A 22,140-nucleotide genomic window follows, 5' to 3' on the forward strand; every position below is an offset into this window, starting at 1 on the left:
AATAAACTTTACTGACATCTGTGGAAAGCGTGTTTGTGAGTTCTTGTAGAAAGTGGTTTTGTCTATGCAGCCAGGGATAAATACTGACCGGATTTGTTATTTCATTCATAAAGGAGAAGGCTCTCAAATTAGGTTGATTTCAACACACCAAGCCAGACAGATAGTAAACCACCCACGAAGAATGAAACTTTTTACCCCGTCATCCCTCAGATGCAAATGAGACAGTAACATCCGCGGAGCAGGTGTTTGAGCAAGCAGAAAATCCCAGACCTTTTATTGCAAAGGGGAGGAGCCAAAGATCCTGACAGGACTAGCAGGGTTGCGTCCCTCCCTCAGGGACTTCCTGCTGTCACTAAGTCAGACCAGGGAGCTCACTGGGAGAAAGTCGGACTCTGCCAGGCTCTGCTGAGTGGGCCACATCCTGGTGTTCCGGACACACATGCTCTCTTGAGAGTCCCTATGCTGAGGCTGTACTTTCTTATCAGTTTGTTGTGCTTGGTGAAATCAGGTAAGTCATTTAGCCAATGCTTTTAAAAAAATATTAATGGACTTCCAAAGTTCTATGTGAGCATTTTTTAGGCCAGGAACTATGGTAAAATAAACTTTCTTATACTGAATTTTTTTCCCTCAATCATAGATCCTACTGTTACTTCTTTGAATTAACTTGAAAAGGCTATGGTAGTATTAATTCGCATCATAGCTAAATTGTGTCTTTCCACATATATGAAATTAAGTACCATTTTTTAAATGTAAAAAAATTGCTTTATGATGCTTAAGGCAGAGAAGGTAAGTTTCTTCATTTTTTGGTTTTTTTTTCTTTTCATACTTTTAGCAAAGGCAAATTATTATACTTTTGGGTATTTAGGCATATTAAATCATTATTTAAATATTATTACAAAATCCCTAAAATTTTATATACATAAATTTCTTACAACGGTGCCTGGTATATTTATAACTCAAAACTTATTCATTACCAGGCTGGGATGAAGTTCAGTTGTAGGATACACGCCTAGCATGTATGATGTTCCGGGTTCAATTTCCAATACAAAAAAAAGATAATAAAAGTAAAACAAAAATATTAATCTCCATGATGAGCTAACAAAAGGGAAAATTTACTCTCAGCCCTTCTAGGAGCCTACTTCCTTTCCACACAAAGCTTGTGGCTATGACTTCTGACACAGCCTTAGTTTGCTTGTTTGTTTTCCTAGACCAGGTTTCTCTGTGTAGCCCAGGCTGTCCTGGAACTCTCATAGACCAGGCTGGCCTCAAACTTAGAAATTCATCAGCCTCTGTGCTGGGATCTGCCCCTGGGCCACCGGGGCAGATATCAGACCTGTACACTGTTCACGTTCTGTGACTTGTAAAAGCGTTGCAGGTGATTTAGTCTAAGGAAACAACTTTTGTTTGGGGTAGCGGCAAATGGTGCTAGTTTTAAACCTAGGACACACACTGAGCAATCACTCAACTACCAAGTTACATTTCCAACCCCAAGAATAACTTTTAAAATGAAAAAAAAACAAACCAACAGGAAACCTCAGAAGCAGAGTAGATGGAGCAGAAATGGCTCCAGTCCAGGATTAGATAAGGTCCAAATAGGAAACTATTTCTACTGCTGTATTTACTTAATATGTGTGGGCACACAAGCCGGCCGCAGTGCCCGTGTAGTGTACAGCTTGTAGGAGTCGGCTCACTCCTTCCACTGTGTGGGTGGGCACTGACTGGATAGAGCTCAGCTTGTCAGGCTTGGTATCGGCTGCCTTTACCTGCTGAGCCATCTTGCTGGCTCCAGTAATAAGCTAATTTTAATGAAAGTGATCTTTGGGGCTGAGAAGATGGCTCAGTGGATAAAGCGCTGGCCAAGAAAAGATGAAACCACATAACTGCCTAAGGGGTATGGAGGCCCTCCTACAACTTCAGAACTCTGTGGGCTGAGACAGGATCCCTCTGCAAGCTGGCCAGCTGGGCTGGCTGAATCAGGGAGCTCTAGGTTCCAGGGAGAGACCCTGACTCTGTTTACCAGGTGGAGAGCGATTGAGGAAGACACCTATCAACCTCTGGCCTCCGCATGCACTAGCACCCTCAGACATGTGCACCCACACATGTGACCACGCATACACATTAACACACACACCACACGCAGATACGTATGCCAGAAAGAGGGAAAAGTACTCATTAAGTTCACTCTGATGCTTTTCAGAAATGCCCAAAGATATTTTTTAAACAAATACTGGTGAGGGGCTGGTGAGACAGCCTTGTGGGTAAAAGCACCCACTGCACAAGGCTGGGGGCTGAGTTGGAACCCAACCTACGGAAAGGTGGAAGGGGAGCACTGACTCTTCCCCATGCATGAGCTGTGGCATGCAAGAACCTGTGCACATGCACACGGGCTAATAATGAAATTTTAAAATTTTAAAAATAAAATAATGCAAAGGATGAGATGGTAGAACTCAATTTTGTAAACCGGTTGAAACTGTTAAAAATCATAAAGGCATGCTGAGAAATGAAGCTTAGAATTGGCCTAGCAATTTTATATTAGTTATATTGGGATTTATTTCCAGCCCTCTTGATGGCATCACTTCAAGTCTTTGTCCAACCTTAAGTGGTAAATAGTATTGTCCCGGTCTGTCATCGACATCAATAGTTGCTATGTGGCATCTACTGAGTGCCAAGGCTTTGGAGATCTCCTAGGCATCATTTATGATTCGTAGACCAGCCCTGACAGTCCGGGGGCTTGGGTAAAGTGAGTGAGGTAAACAGCATTCCCCAGAAACAACATGTATGAGGAGGGACACCAAAACTCAGAAGCCAAGTGAGTATTCATTTTCTGGAGATTTTTATGTGTCTGAGTGTTTTTCCGAATGTATTCTGTGCACCATGTGCCTGCAGTGTCCACAGAGGCCAGGAGAAGGTGCCCTCTCTTCAGAGACTGGAGTTACAGATAGTTGTGAGCCACGGTGTGGGTGCTGGCAATGCTCTAAAGGAGCAGCCAGTGACCTTGCCTGCAGAGCCATCTCTCCAGTGCCATGCTTTTTAACTAAAAATGACATATAAGTGATTATTCGTGGATGTGTGCACGTGTGTGCATATACACACACACCACAATGTGCTGGTGAAGTTCAGAGAACAACTTGCTGGCATCCAGCTCTCTCCTTCCCACTCTTTGGGTTCTGAACTCAGGTCACTAGGCTTAGCAGCAGGTGCCTTTACCCACTGAGCCATCTGGCCCTCCCAGTGAGTGAGGCTATAATGCAATATTTAAAATATCAAAAATATTGCAAATAAATGCATAGTGAACAAAAGGTTAAAAATTTACTTACAGATAGACTGCTTTTTGTGCTATCACCTGTACTGCTGGTGAAAAGAGTCATTTCTAACCAGCAACCTGTTCCTTGGTGGCCCAAGGCTGCCTTTACTTCCTTGTGCGGCAGTTTATGAGTGTCGTTGAAGCTGTGTAAACAGACCCAATCACACAGCTTTATTGAGAGAGTCCCTTCCCTTTTTTTCTCTTTATGGTAGAGTGTTGATGAACTGTGGGCAGTTGATTCAAAATACCAAAGGATATTTGTGTGTGTGCATGCGGTGCTGAGGATCGAACCCAGGGCCTCACAAGCGCTATGCACTACCTCTGAGCCATACCTCAGCTCTGTAAGGAGCGTATTGAATTCATTTCCCCGTGGCTGTGACAAAACACCTGGCAGAAGCAACTTAAGGGAGGAAGAGTTTCTCTGGCTCGTGGTGCAAGAGGATGCTGTCCTTCATGGTGGGAAGGCACGGCACCTTGCCACGTTGATGGTCGGGGTGGAGCTCTTGATGTTGTTACACCTGAGCAGGCCAGGAAGCAGAGAGCTGGGACTGGAAGGGTGCCCAACCTCTAATCCTTAAGGCCTAGCCCTCAGGGACACTTCTTTCAGCTAGGACCCACTTCCCAAGGGTTCTACAGCCTCTGCAAACAGTGCCACCGTTTGGGGACAAGTGTCTGAACACATGAACCTGTGGAAGACATTTCACATTCTAATAATTACATGTGTGTAAGGACACACGCTTTTGGCTTCAAATTCCACTTGCCTCTGTGTAGCATTTCCTCAAAGGTTAGCATTGGGATGGTCGTTTTATAAATGCAAGATGGAGGCACAAGAGAGGTTAGGCAATTGGCTATGCCAGCTTATATGGCTAGTGAATGGTGGGCTGACTCTCACACCCACGCTTTCCCCAAAACTGTATTGGGTTTTCATCAAGACACTGTACAAAGCAAACGTTGTAGGGAACCTAATGGTAAATACTTAAATGTTTTATGAGACAATACTCATGCCCACTTAACTCAGCTAATACATCAGGGGAGCATCCATGAACGGTATGTGCGTAGGCCTGGCCAGATAATAAGAAAATGCCATGGGACTGCAGGCCAGTGGGACTTCCACGTAGCTCAGTTGATAAAGTGCTTGCCTAGCTTGCATGAGGCTCTGGGTTTGATCCCCAGCCCTGCAAAACCTGAATGTGGTGTACAGCACCTCTAATTCCAGCACACAAGGAGTGGAGGCAGAAAGATCAGAAGTTCAAGATCATCCTCAGCTCCATAGTGAGTTCAAGTCCAGCCTGAGCTACACAAGGTAAAAAGGTCATTGATGATTGCCTTGATTTTCTACTTGAATCTGTTTCTTTTAACGTAAGAAAGGTCATAAAGAATAATCATGCCGCCTCTGACTAGAAGGCAGGTCCTTCCTTGAAGGGTATTGTAATGGAGTCCATGTCACTGTGATTTTCCAGTCGTCGGTAAGAAATGTTATTTCAGGGTAAGGAGTTCAGAAGGAACAGGCATGGTTTCTCCTGTTTCAGTGAACTATGAGAGAAGGTGAAGCTTGAAAAACCAGTTTACTACACTCTGTGGTTACCTACTTGGACTCTGAATAACCTTGACTTTGTAAGAAATAAATAAAATAGCCCCAAAGTTGTTTGCCTTTGGGAAGCATAAAATAGTTCGTAGCTTTAAATACACTATCATAAACTAAGACATACGGAACTCTCTGTGTGTGAGGCCACTGAACTCACTAGTTTCTTACAATGTCTTCTGTTCGTATGCTCTCCAAATTGCTGAGAATTTGACTCCAATGAAAAGTTCCAATACTGGGAACACATTTGCTACAACAAGAACAGCAGCAACTCAATACCCGACCCCAAGTCGCTTAAACTCGTTTCTGACATGGTCCATGATACCTCAAACTCATTGTTTTCTTTTTAAAATGTTTAGTTCTGACAACCAAAGCCGGAGCTCAGTGGGAGAATGCACAAGACCCTGAGTTGGTCATCGACAATGCAGAATTACTAATGGGCTGGAGAGATGGCTCAGTGCTTAAGAGCACTTGTTGCCTTCCCAGAGGACCCGGGCTTGATTCCCATCACCTACACGGCTGCTCATAACCATCTGGAACTCCAGTTCCAGGGGATCTGATGCCCTCTTCTGACCTCTGCGGATTATAAACATGTACATGATAGACTCATAAAACATTTTTCAATGAGAAAAAAGTAATTAGGAAAAAATTAATAAACAATAAGTTTAATTTCGAACCAAGCATGGCTTTACATGCCCATAATTCAAGTACTAGGGAGGCTGAGGCAGAAGCACCATGAGCTTGAAGCCAAAAAAATCCAAACCAAGGGGACTAGTGAGATGGTTCAAAGAAAGGCACTTGCTGCCAAGCCTGCTAACCAGAGTTCCATGTCCAGGACCCACATGGTGGGAGGAGAGAGTCAGCGACTGTCTGACCTCCACACCATGACACACGTGTGCCATTCCTCATTAGTGTAATTAAAAAAAATCCAACCAAGCCAAAGGAAGCAATCAGCCCAAGAGCTCTGTTAGCAGGATCCAGGGGAAGGAAAGAGTGGGCAAGATGTCCCAGCATGCTGCAGGGCTGGCCCCTAAGAAAGGAAGGGTTAGAAAGACTGAGCAGAGCAAGCCTCTGTCTCAACACAGTTCAGAGACTACTTCAGACAGACTGACGATGAATGCCTGAGACAAAGTTCCCTATAAGAGAACAGCTTTCATGGGATAGAGGTGTGTCTTTGTCCCTGTTCTATTGCTGTGAAGAGACACCATGACCAAACTAACTCTTGTAAAAGAAAGTATTTAATTAGGGGCTCCAGATCCACAGGCAGAGAGAAAAGGGGGGATAGAGGGAGGGAAAGGAAGAGAGAGAGAGAGAGAGAGAGAGAGAGAGAGAGAGAGAGAGAGAGAGAACACCTAGCATGGGCTTTTGAAACATCAAACCTTACCCCTCCCCCGCCAGTGGTACATCCTCTCCAACAAGGCCATACCCCCTAATCCTTTCTAAACTGTCCATCAACTGGGGACTAAGCATGCAAATATATGAGCCTTTGGGGACTATGTTCATTCAAAAGACCACAGGATGAAAGGAAATGTTAGTTCAGAGTAAATGAATTCCAAAATAATCAGAAAAAGACAGGTGCAATTTCTCGTGTTTCAGATAGACGGGGTTAAAGGACAGTGGCATGTCAGGAGGCTTGGAGAAATCTCCTGTGCTTTCTACAGATTCCTCCCCACCCTCTGTAACACGTTCTCATGATAGCCCAGGCTAGCCTTCAGCTCATAAATCTCCTGTCTCTCAAGGACCCAGATGAATGTGTGGCTTCTAACCCACTGGCCTAAGGGTCATGTGTCTTAAGACCTAATAATAATAAAGTAGTCCTCTTCTCGGTAAAAGGACATCTGTCATTCCCAGTATGACCTCACTCAGGATCAATCCCAGCCACATTCCTCTCTTGGACAGACAGGCAGTGTGTGAAAAACAGCATGATTTCCCCAGGCCACCTGAAGAGTAAGTTACAGACTGGAGGAAAACTTAGCTTTGCGGACAGATAAAACCCACAGGGCTCAGCCCCATGCCACAGCTCCTCCCGTATTGTAAGATGACCAGTTAAATAGAGAGGTGTCACTCAGGGAGGTGTCCTAGCAGACAGGAGCAGTCCCTGTTCTCCAGGGCATGCCTTCTCTAGGAAGAGGAAGTGAAGGGTGACACGGAATCGTTGACCTACTAACTACCTAAGCCATGCCTGACTATACCAGGGTAGAGGTAGGGTCCAGAACATTGTGTATTACTTTGGTTATTATTACTGCGATAAAAGCCATGATCAAAAGTAGCCCAATGACTCTAGCTGGTGTCAAGTTGACAAAAAACTGACCAGCACAAATTAGTTCTCAAATTTCCATTGAGGGAACTCAGAACAAGTGTGTCCCAAGGTTCCATTGCTTTCTGATGGCTCATTGCGTCCCAGGGTTCCCTTGCCTTCTGGTGTCCCATGGTGCCCCAGGGTTCCCTTGTCTTCTGGTGTCCCTTGGTGTCCCAAGGTTCCCTTGCCTTCTGGTGTCCTGTGGTGTCCCAAGGTTCCCTTGACTTTTGGTGGCCCATTGCAAGTTTGTGGTCTTCTCCTCCTGTTCCACCCCTGGCCCCTTACCACCTCTCTGGCTTGCCCCAGAAGATGCTCTCCGGCTTGGTGTTGTGACTTGTGCTCCCAAGCAAGTTGCCCTCATTCAGTGAAGCAGAATGTGGGATAGTGCCTTATGGAATGGTTTGCAAATAATTGTATTTCAAATAATGCGGTTTCTGGTCATTACATTGTGTTTGGAAACCAATTAGCATTTTCACCTTTTGTAAGCGAACTTTTCTGTCAGACTGTAGATCATTCTGTCCCACTAGCCCCTTCCAAATAAGCACACAGAGACTTCATATTAATTATAAATGATTGGCTAATAACTTAGGCTTGCTACTAATTAGCTTTTACAGCCTAAATTAACCTGTATTTCTTATTTAAGTTCTATCACGTGCCTCATGGCTTGTTTCCTCATTTTGTACATGTCCTGCTTCCTCTGAGTCTGGCTGGTGACTCCCCAGACTCTGTCCTTCTTCCCAGCATCCTCTCTGTCCTGAAAAATCTTGCCTAGCTATTGGCCGGTCAGTTTGTTGTTCCCCAATGAAAGCAATACATATTCACCAGTGTACAGAAAAACTAGTCCACAGCACACCTTTATTTGTCTCTCTGCCTTTTGTCTCCTGGTGTCTGGAGTTGGCACAGGGCCCTGTGCACACGTGTGTTCTGCCTCTGAGCAGCCCCCCAAGGCCTCTCCTAGCAGCTCTTGACTGAAGCATTATGTATGACTGCAAAAGCCAGATTCTGTCAAATTCCAAACCCAGGGACCACAGAACTCTTCATTTACCTCTTTTATCTCTACACCCTCACACACACACACACACACACATGCACACACAAGCACACATATTACATGAATATATTGCTGCATGAATATATGCATGTGTGTGCCTCATGCCTCTGGAGGCCAGAAGAAAGCAGCAGAACCTTTGGAACTGGAATTACAGGAAGTTGTGCACTGCCACGTGGATGCTGGGTAACAAAACCAGGTCCTCTGCAAGAGCAGTCAGTGCCCTTAGCAGCTGAGCCATCACCCCAGCCCCTACCTCTGTCATCTTGCCACTTGACCTTTGTTTTATTTAAAAATCTCCTTCGTTCCCCTTTGAAACAAAGCCTCAAGCATCTACCTACATTTGCTCCTTACTTCCTTTCTTCCCTTCCCTGCCTCTCCTCCCTTTCTTCCCTGTCCCTCCTCTACCCTCCCCTCCCCATTCCTTTCCTCCTCCCTCTTTTGTACTATTAGGTACTGAATCCATACTGCTAGGCTCATGCTGTAGCATGAAGCTACACCCCCAGCCCTGCTTTTGTTACAGCCGCCACCACCTTCTCTTCTTTCTTACAGGGTCTTACTATGTAGCCCAGGCCAATCTTGAACCCACAGAGATCCACCTCCCTCTGCTTCTTGAATGCTGGGATTAAAAGCATGTGCCACCATATCTGGCCAACTTTACCTTCTGATGTTCTTGTTCACAATCCATCTGCTCCTCTGCCCATCACGATTGCATCTCTGCCCTTTCCTTCTTTCTGCTTACTTGGAAAGAACTGAACACTGTTAGAAAGGCTACAGGAATAAGGGAGCACGCAGAACAGCAGCACATCTTTGCAGAGGTTTACTTACTGGTTCTTTGTGGAACTTCCTGGGCCTCCAACAGCCTGTGCTCAATCTCTAAGCCCATCCTGCAGCCCTGAACACTTTGACACACATTTCATCATCAGTTAGCTATCTATTTCTACTTTCTGAACCATTTGTCAAGAAGTCTGGCCCTGTACCTTCAAATGCTTTAGTTATAGTTTCTAAGCATTGGGGTTTTCTCTTTTATGATGTCTTAGTCACTGTTCTGTTGCTGCAAAGAGACCCAGTGACCGCAGCAAGGTCTCTAAGGAAAGTGTTTAACTGGGAGCTTGCTTACAGTTTGAGAGGTTTGTCAGTTATCATCTTGGTAGGCTTGGGGCTGGAGGGATAGTTGATAGCTACATCCTAAACTGCAGGCAGAGGGATTGTGGGAGGGAGGGAGAGGAGAGGAGAGGAGAGGAGAGGAGAAAGAGAGAGAGAGAGAGAGAGAGAGAGAGAGAGAGAGAGAGAGAGAGAGGAGTTACACTGTACTTTTGAAACATCCAAGTCCATCTACAGTGACTCACTTCCTTCAACAAGGCCACACCCACTCCAACAAGGCCACACCCACTCCAACAAGGCACAGCTCCTAAACTCCCCTCAAACAGTGGTCTCTGGTTCGTGGGTTGATCCAAGAGAGAAAACACTTCAAGATGAAATTTTAAGGCCTGTGTGGCAGCAAGAAGGTCCAGTCTCCGATGAACAGAACTCCAAACAGCTGGGCAAAGGCATATTTATTGATTTATTGATTGTTATACAAGGTTGGTTTTGGGGTAAAGTATTTCCTCATACCAAGGTCCTATCTAATCTGTTCGTCTCTCTAAAGTAAAGCATCACAGGCCCTCATGACTTTAGTCCTTTATGGTGTGCCATTTCCAGTACACAATAATCCAAGAGCCTCAGGTGGGCCTGAGGCATCTTGTGAACAAAGTCAAGGGATGGCTGCAACGTCCCTTCAGGAAAAGAATTCCACAGATCATGGAAAATGACCACTGTTTTCCATAAAAATTCCTTGCTGCTTTTTACAGTGATTTTTCAAGGTCAAAGTTCTTCCAGAAAGCAGTAAGCAGTTATTCAAAGGTCTGCCCCAGCGACAGTCACTGCTAAGTCCACTTCCTGATGACTAAGCATTCACATATATGAGCCTAAGGGAGCCAAAACACCACACCAACCATCATGTGACTATCTGTCTCTGTGAACTGAAAGCCGATGCCACACTTATACCTGATTGCCTAGATATCAATTTTTATTGCATTTTTTCTTCTACCGCAAGAGCTACCCTAGGGCAAAGTCATGCACTAGTTTATCCTGTCTCTGGAATCCTTTAATCTAGAACATTTCCACAGCCCTCCTACACTATTTATTATGGTGATCGTTTGTCAAGAAGACAGATCGTGGTTCTCACTTTATGTTTATGCGTTGCGTTGTCACAGTTGGGTTCCAGTTCCAAGGTCAGCGCTGGAACGGTGGCACTGTGGCCTCGTCATCCTCTGTCGTTATAGACACTCAAAGTTCACCAGCCTTTCTGCAGTGCCCCGGAGTGGTGACTGAGCAAGGCCTTGCCCAGTTGCTCTACAATATTGCTGCTGATTCTTCCTTAGCGACTGGAAGCAGTCTTCAAACACTTCCCACTGAGCGACATTCCCAGAGCGATGCTCCAAGCCAGGCATGCTACAGTCCTAGAATTTACGAGAGTGAGATAGGAAGGCTGCAGATGTGGGGCTAGATTGGACTACGTAGCAAGTCTGAAGCTAGGCTTACTTTACAGCTTCTATATTAAGATCTGGTCTCAAGCGGCAATGAAAAGATCTTCCAGGTTTGTACTGTGTCTTCCTTGAGCCCAACTTCCTCCCAGGGCTGTTCTGCAGATTGAAGGTGTTGCCGGCTTTTTATTTTACTCGTTGGCTCTTTGACTCTATGTTCTTTGCTCTTTGAGGACCAGCTCCCCAGCTCCCAAATAAACACACGGAAGAGACTTGTTTTTACTGATGAATACCTGGCCTTAGCTTGTCTTATTTCTAGACAGTATTTCTCAAGTTATTCCCTCTACCTTTTGCCTCTAGACTTTTACCTTTCTCTATTTCTGTATAACTTTTCTTTCCTTCTTACTCCATGTCTGGTCATGGGGCTAGGGTTCTTGATCTCTTCTCCCAGATATTTCCTTCTATTTATTCCCTCTGCCTGCTGGCTCTGCCTGTCCTTTCTTCTGCCTTGCTATTGGTCCTTTAGCTCTTTATTAGACCATCAGGTGTTTTAGACAGGCAAAGCAACACAGCTTCACAGAATTAAACAAATGCAACATAAAAGAATGCAATGCATCTTTGCATCATTAAATAAATGTTTCACATCATAAGCAAATGTAACACATCTTCAACTAACAACATGAAGGACTGACAGGAGAGCTTGAGGAATTGATAAGAAAGGGGGCTATCACCAGCTGACATGGCCTGCAGTTTCAGGGGCTCAGGGCAGGGCACACACACTCTGACCACTGTCACAGCTGAGGGTGCGGCACAAGAGACCATGAAGACCCTTTGATGACTCTTGTGTTGTGTTCTGTCTCTCTGAGGACACACAGGTTAGAAATTACCATTCAACAGGTCTCACAGGCAGACACACCCATGCACAACACCCAGAATACATCCTGAAAGGGATTTCACTGTGCTGTGAGGCACACATAGGCTCTGACGGAGTTGGGGAGTGAGGATATGCTTATGGCTGGAAGGGTAGCCAAAGGCTTCAGTGAGCTTGTGGTTTTGACCTTGAGAGAGTCTGGAAAAAGATTTCTAGAGCAACCAGGGGTCATTTCTTAGGAATACTCAAACAAGCATGACCTTACAATTTCACGCAGGTGAAAAGATCCAGGCCCTGCAAGGCACTGTGAGGAATTGTAAATGCACCACGGAGTGGATCATGACACTTTTCTGCCTGATACGCTATGTAGGAGGCACTGCATGATGCCATCTTGTTCTGATTTCCAGACACGGATGAAACATGCCCGTCCTTCACCAGACTGAGCTTCCACAGTGCGGTGATTGGCACAGAACTAAACGTGAGGCTGATGCTCTACACACAGAGAAACCAGCCCTGTGCGCAGCTCATCAACTCCACGGCTCTGGGGAGCTTAAACGTGACCAAAAAAACCACCTTCATTATCCATGGCTTCCGGCCAACAGGCTCCCCTCCTGTTTGGATGAAGGAGTTGGTCTTGAGTTTGCTCCATGTAGAAGAGATGAACGTGGTAGTTGTTGACTGGAACCGAGGAGCGACAACCGTGATATACACCCACGCCTCTGACAAGACCAGAAGAGTAGCTCTTATTTTGAAGGAATTTATCGACCAAATGCTGGTAAGAGAGACTTCCCCTTAGATGACCCTGGCTACTTGTTTGGGAGCTTAAAGCCAAAGGGGCATCACTTGGTTGAATGGTAGGGGACGTTTGGAGAAACACTGGACCAATCTGAGTAGACCCGGTGAAGGGGTGTGGCTGCTCCCATCACCCACCTCACAAGGAAGGGGTACGGGGCAATATCATTGTAAATGCTGTAGATTTTATGGCCTCACACTCTTCTGTAGATGATGGCAAAAAGCCTTGTGAAAGGAGCTTCATCTTGCAGCCTGCCTCTGTCTCCAGAGGGCTGGGATTAAAGGCATGCGCTACCAACAGCCCAGTGGAGCTGCCCTTTGTAAACAATAGCAAAAGCACTGCTTGCGGTGACCACTGTGTCTGGTGGTGACATGAGCTGTACATGATAATGTGTGGTGACTCAGAGCAAGCTGTTCAGCAGTCTGCCTTCAGGGTTATATCCCCTCCCCCACTTTCTGGAATCCCTACTAAAAATGTCCCTACTCAATGACCAGCAGTCAGGATGGAGACACCAAAAGACACACATTTGTGGTTAGGTTGGTTTGAATTCTGCTTTGTACTGTTTTCCTTGGGCCAGATGACTTCAACTCTGGACTTCGATGTCCTCATTTGTGTATTAAAGTAGTAGAATTGGCATTGCGGAATGCTGTAATGGTCCCTGCTTTTCTGTCGTGCTGGGAACTGAACCTAAGGCTTATGGCATATGAGGCAGGTGCTGTGCCACTGAGCTACTTCTCCAGCCTGCTTGTGACATTTAATTAAGACCATAGGGGCTCAGGAGTAGGCTCAGTTGGTAAATACTTGGTGTGCAAATATGAAAACCAGAGTTCACCCCCCAGAACCTATATGAAAACTCTGGGCACAGTAGTTCACAGTAGTGCACAGTGCCTGCCTCTCATCCCAGACCCTAGGAAGGGAGAGAGAAGAATCCCTAGGGCTTGCTGGCTAGTCTAAAAGTCAGCCATCTCCAGGTTCACTAAGAAATCCTGTCTCAAAAAAATAAGGTGGGGAGCGCAATTGAGGGAGGCAGCTGACTTAAAAGGAAAGATTTATTTTTTCTTTTTAAAATATCTCCATGTATTTTGCCTGCCTGCCTGCATGTATGCCACATGCATGTCTGGTGCCTACGGAAGTCAGAGGAGGCATCAGATCCCCTGGAACGGAGTTATATACAGTTGTGAGCTGCTGTTTGGGTGCTGAGAATTGAACCTGGCTCCTCTGTAAGAGCAACAGGTGTTCTCAACCACTGAGCCATCTCTCCGGGCATAAGACCTTTCACCCTCTGGACAGCACATATAAGTGTATAGATGTGTGTGCATGCCCACCTACAAAAAAGTGAGACAGCAGACGGAGGGTACTTAAGAATATCCCTCCAAAGTAGACAGCTGGGACATCCCCGCAAATGCCATCCATTTCCTGAACTCTCACAATTTATGAATGGAATTCTAGGCCAACGGAGCATCTCTGGACAACATTTACATGATCGGAGTGAGTCTAGGAGCGCACATATCTGGATTTGTGGGAAAAATGTACGCTGGGAAGCTGGGAAGAATCACAGGTAAGGTTCATGTCACTGACCATGTCTCACCTGGGAGAGCGCCGAACAGGCAACCTAATCCTTGATAACATTAACCTCGGTCTATGACTTAATAAAATATATGTAGTGCATTTTACAGATCGTGGTGTGTCATAGAAAGGCTTGGCGGTGACTTTATTTCTCTTATAGCCGCTTCCCGCCCCAGCAATATACCATGGGATATTGATCGATTCCCTTGATTGTTTTTAATCCAGGCTGGCCTGAACTACATAGTTAACTCTCCAGGCGTGGCTGGGGACTCGCTGCAAGGGAAGGGGGGGGGGTTGTTTGGTGGCTGGGCCTGGCTGTCTATAAAGATCAGCTTTCTAGCAAACTCAGAATGAAAACATGCCAAACTGCAGCAGGTCAAAACCTAAAGGACAAAGACTTCTTTTCTGGACCTCTTGCCTGGAGCTTAGGAATTTTCCACAGCTGCTCACAGGGCTGAGGGATGCCGCACAGAACTTTTCACCTTTCCATTCTTACGCTAAGTCTTAAATGCAGGGGGCCGGTGAGATAGACGTGTATGGGAGGAGAGGAAACGTAGATGATTCAGAACATATATCTGGGGGGTACGCTCACCACTCCAGCACCCCCTCCCCCACCCATTGGCAGGCACTGCTTCCCAAAGTTTGTCTTGGGTGTTTTCTTTTCTTCCACTTTTCCCAAAGGCCAAAGCTGCCTCAATTACCCAATTGACACACTTTTCTAGGGAAACAAAGTAGTTTTCAAAGTTTATAGCAGTATATTTTACAATGGGGGTGGGGAAGAAAGAGAGAGAGAGAGAGAGAGAGAGAGAGAGAGAGAGAGAGAGAGAGAGAGAGAGAGAGAGAGAGAGAGAGATCAGCTGGTTCGGGTTGGTGTCACTTTAGGAGTCCCTTTTCTGGTAGGTGGGACTGTTTTGTTCCCAGGCTGTGTTGAAGTGGGGTCGTGCGGGGTGTTAACTTATAGCAGTTGCTGCTTCTGTGCTGACTTCCTCCGTAGTGAATAACCTCAAGCTACCAACTTGATGTCATTGACCAGAGCTAAGAAGAAATTGGCCAAATCCACGCCTGGGCCAAGTGTTTTCTACCCGAGTGCCTTGTTCTCTCCTGTGCCCCTTGACAGATCTGTCCTTCCAACTGCTGTGAACTTCAGTGGACCTAACCTCTAACTATGGAAATTACCCAAGCCAGGCTTTCTGCTAGGTTCATGTGACCTGACCTGTGACCTGGACACATGTCAATTTTCTACCTCCATGACGTCGTCCCCAGGTCTCATCAGCTCTGAGCCTCAAGTTTAGTGCCCGCAGCCTCAGGAGAATTCTCTGCCCCAGTATCCTTGCTTGGCTTGGGTGTGCTCACTGGATCACAGGGTGGGAATGTGATCTGTCACCCAAGGACACAAGTCACTATTATTTCCTGAGACAAGGACAGGTTGGCCTGTTGGCTTTGCCATTTTCCTCTCTTACGCTCCTCTTCTCCAGGCATATTCTCAGTTTGACTTCTCTTTAGATTCATTCATTCATTCATTCATTCATACATACATACATACATACATACATTTGACGCTGGGATGAATCCTGAGTCTTAGGTATGCCAGGCTCAGGCTCTGTCATGAGATGCTCCCAGGATCAGGAGTCTGTATTTTCAGCCTGCAGATGCAGGTGGTCTGGCCACCACCCTTGGAAAAACAACACATTAGCCATTAGCTGCACGTGACCACTAGACTCTTGAAACGCACCCAGTGCAAACTGAGATGGGCTGTAGGTGCAGAACATGCACTGGCTTTTGAAGACTAAGGTTCAGAAAAAAAACAAAAATAAAACAGAAAGCAAATCTCACATTTAATATTGGTTACATTGACATGCCAGTTTTTAGATACACTGGGTTCTTTTTGTTTTGGTTTCTTTTTTGTTTGTTTTTGTTCCTCTGCGACAGGATATCTCTCTGCAGCCCAGGTCTAGAAACTTACACTAGGCTCAGACTGGCCGTAAGTCCATGGCAATTCTCCTGCCTCAGTCTCCTAAGTGCTGGGGTTACAAGTGTAATCGATATACGAGACCTGGCTGGTTTTGTTTTGTCTATTATTTTAAACTTTTAAATAATATTTTCTCTTTTATAGTTAAAATAATTAAACATTTAATATTATATTTAATATTTAATTAAGATGTTAACCAATTTTAATTGTAAACATAAAAGTTTTATTTTCTATATATTTTGTTTGTGTGTATATGTGTGCGGGTGCATATGTGTGGCACAGCATGCTTGTAAAAGCCAGAGAACAGTTCACAAAGTCAGGTCTCCACATTGCATAGGTCCTGGGGTTGAACTCAGGCTATTAGGCTTGGTGGCATGAGCCTTTACCCCCTGGGCCATCAACATTTTTGTCTTTTTGAGAGAGGTAGTGCCTCTGTACCTGCTATGCCCAGATATAACGGAGTCCCCCCAGAAACCCACTAGAAGACCGAGTCCTGTATGTCAACGCCAAGAGCCTTTCTTCAAGCTTAAGTTTGGACTCCCCATCTGTCCGACACAGCGGCTGAGAGTCCCAAGCACAGTCAGGGTAGGGTTTTTACCACAGTAGAGGTTGGGGTGAGGGGATTTCCAGGGATCAGGACCCTGAATGGCTGACCTTTGTCTAGGGGTCTGGGCAAAAGGAGAAGAGGTGAGTCCTGGACTCAGGAACATCTTGTGGTCTCATCTAATCTTATCTAATGGTTGGGGTGTTAGGTACTTCCCTTTTGATGCCCCTCCCTGGCTGCTGTCAGCTTATGGCTTTTCCTGGAGCCCGGTGCTGCTTCCCGTGGCAGCTAGCTGTGTGGCCTGGGCCCCATTATGTATGGCCAGGTTGCCCTTGGCCCCACAGTATCCAGACTAGTTTTGAACTCACCCGTCCCTCCCCCCCCCAAGTTGGCCTTGAGTCCGAGATATTCTTGTTTTAGCTTCTTAAGTTCTCCCACATCTGGCTTAAAATTTAATATTTTATTCTTTCTTGGTTTTGACAAGACAGGGTTTCTCTGTGTAGCCCTGCTATCCTGGAACCCACTCTGTAGACCAAGCTAGCCTCAAACTCAGATACACCTGCCTCTTCTGCACAAGTTTGGGATTAAAGGCATACACCACCACATCCAGCTGAAATTTAAATTTTTTAATTTAATATTTTGTATGCTGGGCATTGAGCCCATGGCATCACCACATGTAAGTTAAGTACTCTAGGATCTGAGCTATATTCCCCAGCCTTATGCTCTTTTGAAAAAAAAAATTACTTTTAAATTTTGTGTGTGTGTGTGTGTGTGTGTGTGCGCGCGCGCGCGCGCGTGTGTGCCAGAACCATGTGGCCAAAAGAGGGCATCAGATCTCCTGGTTGTGTGCTGGGAACTAAACCTGGGCTCTTTAGAAGAGCAACATTCTGCTGAAGTATCACTCCAGTCCTATAGTTCTCTCTCTCTCTCTCTCTCTCTCTCTCTCTCTCTCTCTCTCTCTCACACACACACACACACACACACACCCCAACACAGAGTGCTCTTCATGCCAGAAGAGGGCACCAGATCCTATTATAGATGGTTGTGAGCCACCTTGCAGTTGCTGGGAATTGAACCTGTGTCCTCTGGAAGAGCAGCCAGCGCTCTTAACCACTGAGCCATCTCTCCAGCCCCCTTCATATTCTTAAAATCAAGTCCCCATTTGTTTTCCAAGCATTTTAGTCTGGGAGATGGCTCAGCAGATAAAAGCACTTGCCAAGCAAGTATGAGAGCCAGAGTTTGGATCCCCAGCACCGACATAAATGCTGGAGGTGGTGGGGTTCACCTATAATGCCAGCATTTGGGATGACAGAGGAAGGAGCAAGTTAGCAAGCTGGACTAGACAGGGTTCAAGTGGGAGACCCTACTTTAATATATAAGATGGAGGGGGGATGGAGGAAGACAACCAATGACAACTTCTGGACTCCATATGCATACAGACACAGACATAGACACACAGACACATAGGCATACACACTTGCTAATATATATACTCATACATGCAACACACACGTTTTAGGTGACTTCTAAAAACTTTTAATTACAGATATGGGTTCAGGTTCTGGACTATAATTTTACTTCCATTTTATAAGTCCTGGGGTGTGGCTTGCACACCCACTCCTCTCAATACCCCAAGCTAAATGTTTTATTCAAGTCTATAGGAGGCTCCAAGCCAGGGTACTCGCTCTATTTTGGGGGCAGGAAGTGGTTGGTGGTGACTGATGGGGGTGGGGGGATTTCTGAGTAAATTCTTTACAAAGCTGTGGAGGTTTTTCCAGCTGTGTGAAGACCTGCTGCGTGGAGGCCACCTGTTGGCCTCGAGTGACTGGGTATTACCTCACACCCTCCCACACAAGTTTCACTTGGAGAAGACCGAAGCAGGAGGCTGGGGGTGGAGTAGTAAGGAAAGGAGGGAGGTGGATGAAGAAACGTTTCTAGGGATCCCAAGGACATTGGGAGAGAAGAAAACCTTGCTAACAGAAGCAAGGATTCTGCCCCTTAGATTGTGTGTGGAACACAGGAAGGGGAGGTGTCCTTGAAGGGACACCCACGGGGACTAGTTGTGTGGCTGCACGCTTGCTTAGCATGCATGAGGTCCTGGCTTCATTCTCCAGCACCCAGAACCAGAATAAAGTGAATTTAAACCAAATAGGTTAAACTTCTAAGGAAGATGCCTTAAAACTCTCTTTGTCCAGGGGTCTAATAAGAGGGGCCTTTGCCACACTCCGCTGCTTTGTAAGTTCTCACTGTGTGGGTCTAGAATCCCTAGTGTGGCTCCCCTGATTTCCCGGGTGTTTCATTGCTGTGGTAACAAAATCCAGTTAACACTGACCAAGATGAAGAAATCAGATCAGGTATTATGGGATGCATTTGGTTGGCCTGTTCTGTAGTGTGACAGGAGCTTCCAAACCCAGGTCTGGGGGGGGCGGGGTTCAAAGCTGCCTTGGCTTTGCTAGGTGCCGAGAGACCCTGAGCACAGCAGATGGAGGGGCATGTACTTCAGAGCCAGTGTCTGGCCAGGGTGCTTGAGTCGTCTGGGTCTCAGGAGCTATAGAATGGGATTGTGCTGGCCAACTGCTGTCTCCTGGTTCTGTGATGTGGTTCAAATGAGTTAGTAAATGAATGAAGTTAGAGCTGAGGAGGGTTTCTGAAATTCCTAAAATCCTTAAAGTGGGGAAGATCAGAGACGTTATGGGTGCCTTTAATTTAATTTAATGCCTTAATTTGATTTAATTGATGCCTTTCATTTAATAGCACGCAGGAAACTGGGGCAGATGGATATCCAGCTGGAGGTCAGCTGCATAGCTAATTCAAGACGGTCTGGTCTCTATGATGGAACTTTGTCTTAAAGTCAAGGACTGGGGATGCAGTGGGTGTAGCTTCACGCACAAGGGTTTAAATCCCAGAGCTACCTTTTCCTCTTTCACACTCTCCCGTGGTTTGGTTTTTGCTGGTGGAGCTTCTCTACCCTTCTGACCTCACCTGTGGGGCCCTTCCCCCGCTGGGCCACCCCATGCACCCTGACTGCTGTTCTCAGAGCCACTGCCAGGGTAACCATCCACACTGTGGGAGAAAGCCCTCTGGACCGGAGTCCTGGCTGCGGGATGGGATGCTAATAATTACTCACCCAAGCGTGCCCTGCAGCCGTGAGCCATCCTCTCCAGGAGGGATCAAAGACAGCTTCAGTGATTCATGGCGTGGGGCTGCCAAGCTTCTCTGCTTTTTCTCTTAGGTCTGGACCCTGCGGGCCCTTTGTACAACGGGAAACCTCCTGAGGACAGATTAGATCCCAGCGACGCACAGTTTGTGGACGTCATCCACTCCGACACTGACGGTAATGCTCCTTTGAGAATTAGTGACCCCAAGACGCACGGTCTCCCCCGCGGATCTCCTGATGCTATCTCCCCCCAAACACACGATGTGGGTAGTATTGGGGGTGCAATCCAACAGCACGGAGGGGGAGCTAGGCCCAGGACCTGATGATGGAGCAGACATGATTTCTCTTTCTCTTACCTCGTGTTTTCTCAGTGATCATCAAATCCAATCAAGCAAGGGCTGGCTTGTCTATACATAGACAGCTGGCCTCAGATGAACAGTTTTCAGGGTGCCTGACTCTTTTCTCTTATTTTCCTGTGTTGAGAGTGCAGTGTTTACCCACCAAGAGCACTTTTGACCCTACTCCTCACTCTTTGTAGATCAGCCAGGTCATTTCTGTCTCTTAACTGCCGGTTTCTTATCTGCTATTCGGTACATGCTGGTGTGGCTTGGGGTGACACTCATGGTTGGGTGCCAAGGGCTGCTACATATCAAGACTGTGGCTAAAACAAAATAAAAAGGGGAAGATATCCACTATATCCAAATGTTTCTGGGAGGAGCCAACTGGGAACTTGGGGAGGAGGGATGGAACAAAGCAGAGTGCTCATTTAATTGTACGTCCTGTTTGTGATACAACTAGCTAAGGAACCATGAACCTAGGGCGGAGCATGTAGCTCAGTGGTAGTGTTTGTGGTGTGTGCTCCAGCACTGGGAACAAAGGCCAACAAACCAGCAAAGGGCCTGTGAGACGCTCAGTTGCTAAGGGTGTTCGCTGCCACTGGCCTGACCACCTGAGTGTGATCACTGGAACCCATCTGATGCCAGGGAGAGACCTCATTCCCAAAGGTGGTCCTCCAGCCTACAGATTCATGCTGGCACATGCGCAGCAAACACACACAGACACTACAGAATGAAGTTTTTGCTTTTCAAAATTACCCCGACCCTGGACCATGGGCACTTCTGTGTGGCAATCAGTGACTTTATCTTGGAGGAAATATCTTCTTGTGGACAGGTCCATTATCATTGTGGCATTTGCAAAGTAGGCCTTGCTTAGTTGGAGCCTTTCAGCGCCATTTTAAGATGGACAGAAGAAAACAATTTGCTTTTTAATCTTTTTTCTTCTTTCTTTCTTTCTTTCTTTCTTTCTTTCTTTCTTTCTTTCTTTCTTTCTTTCTTTCTCTTTTGAGACAGGGTTTCTCTGTGCAGCTCTGACTGTCTTAGGCCAGGCTGGCCTCGAACTCACAGAGATCCGCATTCTGTCTCTGCATCCTAAGTGCTGGAATTAAAGGTGTGTGCCACCTCTCTTCAGCTTGCTTTTTATTCTCAAAAGTGAGTTTTGTTTTTCAGTGAGGCAGACCCTAAGTTTTGTTTTTCCTAGTGATGTTGAGCCAACCCCAAAGCCTGCCAGCCTCCATCCTTCATCGAACTTGCTTCCTCCAATCTCCCCAGAGCTGTGCTGCAGACGTTGTTAAAATGGGAAGAGTGTGTGAGATGCCCAGCTGACACCTGGAGTCTCAAACTGTGAAAACTCTTTTCACGATTCCTGCAATGTGCTGCACATAACGTGTGCATTTGCAGATGCATGTCTAAACATTTACTTTTGTTTTTTTCGGAGACTCCTGCTCTGTATCCCTGGTTGGCCTGCCACTGTGCAGCTGAGGCTGGTTCTAAACTGTCAACCTTTTCTTTCTTTTTTTTTTTTTTTAAATATTTATTTATTTATTATGTGTACAGCATTCCTTTCATATGTGCCCGCAAGCCAGAAGGGGGCGCCAGGTCTCATTATAGATGGCTGTGAGCCACCATATGGTTGCTAGGAATTGAACTCAGGACCTCTGGAAGAGCAGTCAGTGCTCTTAACCACTGAGCCATCTCTCCAGCCCAACTGTCAACCTTTTCGTCTCAGCCTCCTGCTTGCTGGATTGTGTGAGCCCCCACACCTCACTCTCTGTTAACTTTTTAATAAAACATTTTCCAATTACTTTGGGGTTTATATGTTAGAGAAAATAAAGCTGTTGGACGGTGATGGCGCATGCCTTTAATCCCAGCACTCAGGAGACAGAGGCAGGGAGATCTCCGTGAGTTCGAGACCAGCCTGGTCTACAAGAGCTGGTTCCAGGACAGGCTTCAAAAGCTACAGAAACCCTGTCTTAAAAAACCAAAAGAGAGGCCGGGCGGTGGTGGCGCACGCCTTTAATCCCAGCACTCGGGAGGCAGAGGCAGGCGGATCTCTGTGAATTCGAGACCAGCCTGGTCTACAAGAGCTAGTTCCAGGACAGGCTCCAAAACCACAGAGAAACCCTGTCTCGAAAAACCAAAAAAAA

At 46.2% G+C, this 22,140-nt stretch overlaps 1 protein-coding gene across 1 annotated transcript in view; it reads left to right on the forward strand.

Annotated features, from left to right (window-relative positions):
* The first annotated feature begins 376 nt into the window (after positions 1-376).
* Liph (lipase H) overlaps positions 377-22,140 on the forward strand; it is a 39,340-nt gene continuing 17,576 nt past the window's right edge. The window contains exons 1-4 of the mRNA XM_050146431.1: positions 377-508; positions 12,037-12,404; positions 13,872-13,980; positions 19,734-19,835. Of these exons, the coding sequence (XP_050002388.1) occupies positions 460-508; positions 12,037-12,404; positions 13,872-13,980; positions 19,734-19,835 (628 nt within the window). The 5' untranslated portion in view covers positions 377-459. The remainder of the gene's footprint in view (positions 509-12,036; positions 12,405-13,871; positions 13,981-19,733; positions 19,836-22,140) is intronic.

Source organism: Alexandromys fortis, unplaced genomic scaffold (assembly GCF_014885135.2).
Source record: "Alexandromys fortis isolate MF-2015 unplaced genomic scaffold, M_Fortis_MF-2015_v1.1 scaffold_56, whole genome shotgun sequence".
NCBI classification, from domain to species: Eukaryota; Metazoa; Chordata; class Mammalia; order Rodentia; family Cricetidae; genus Alexandromys; species Alexandromys fortis.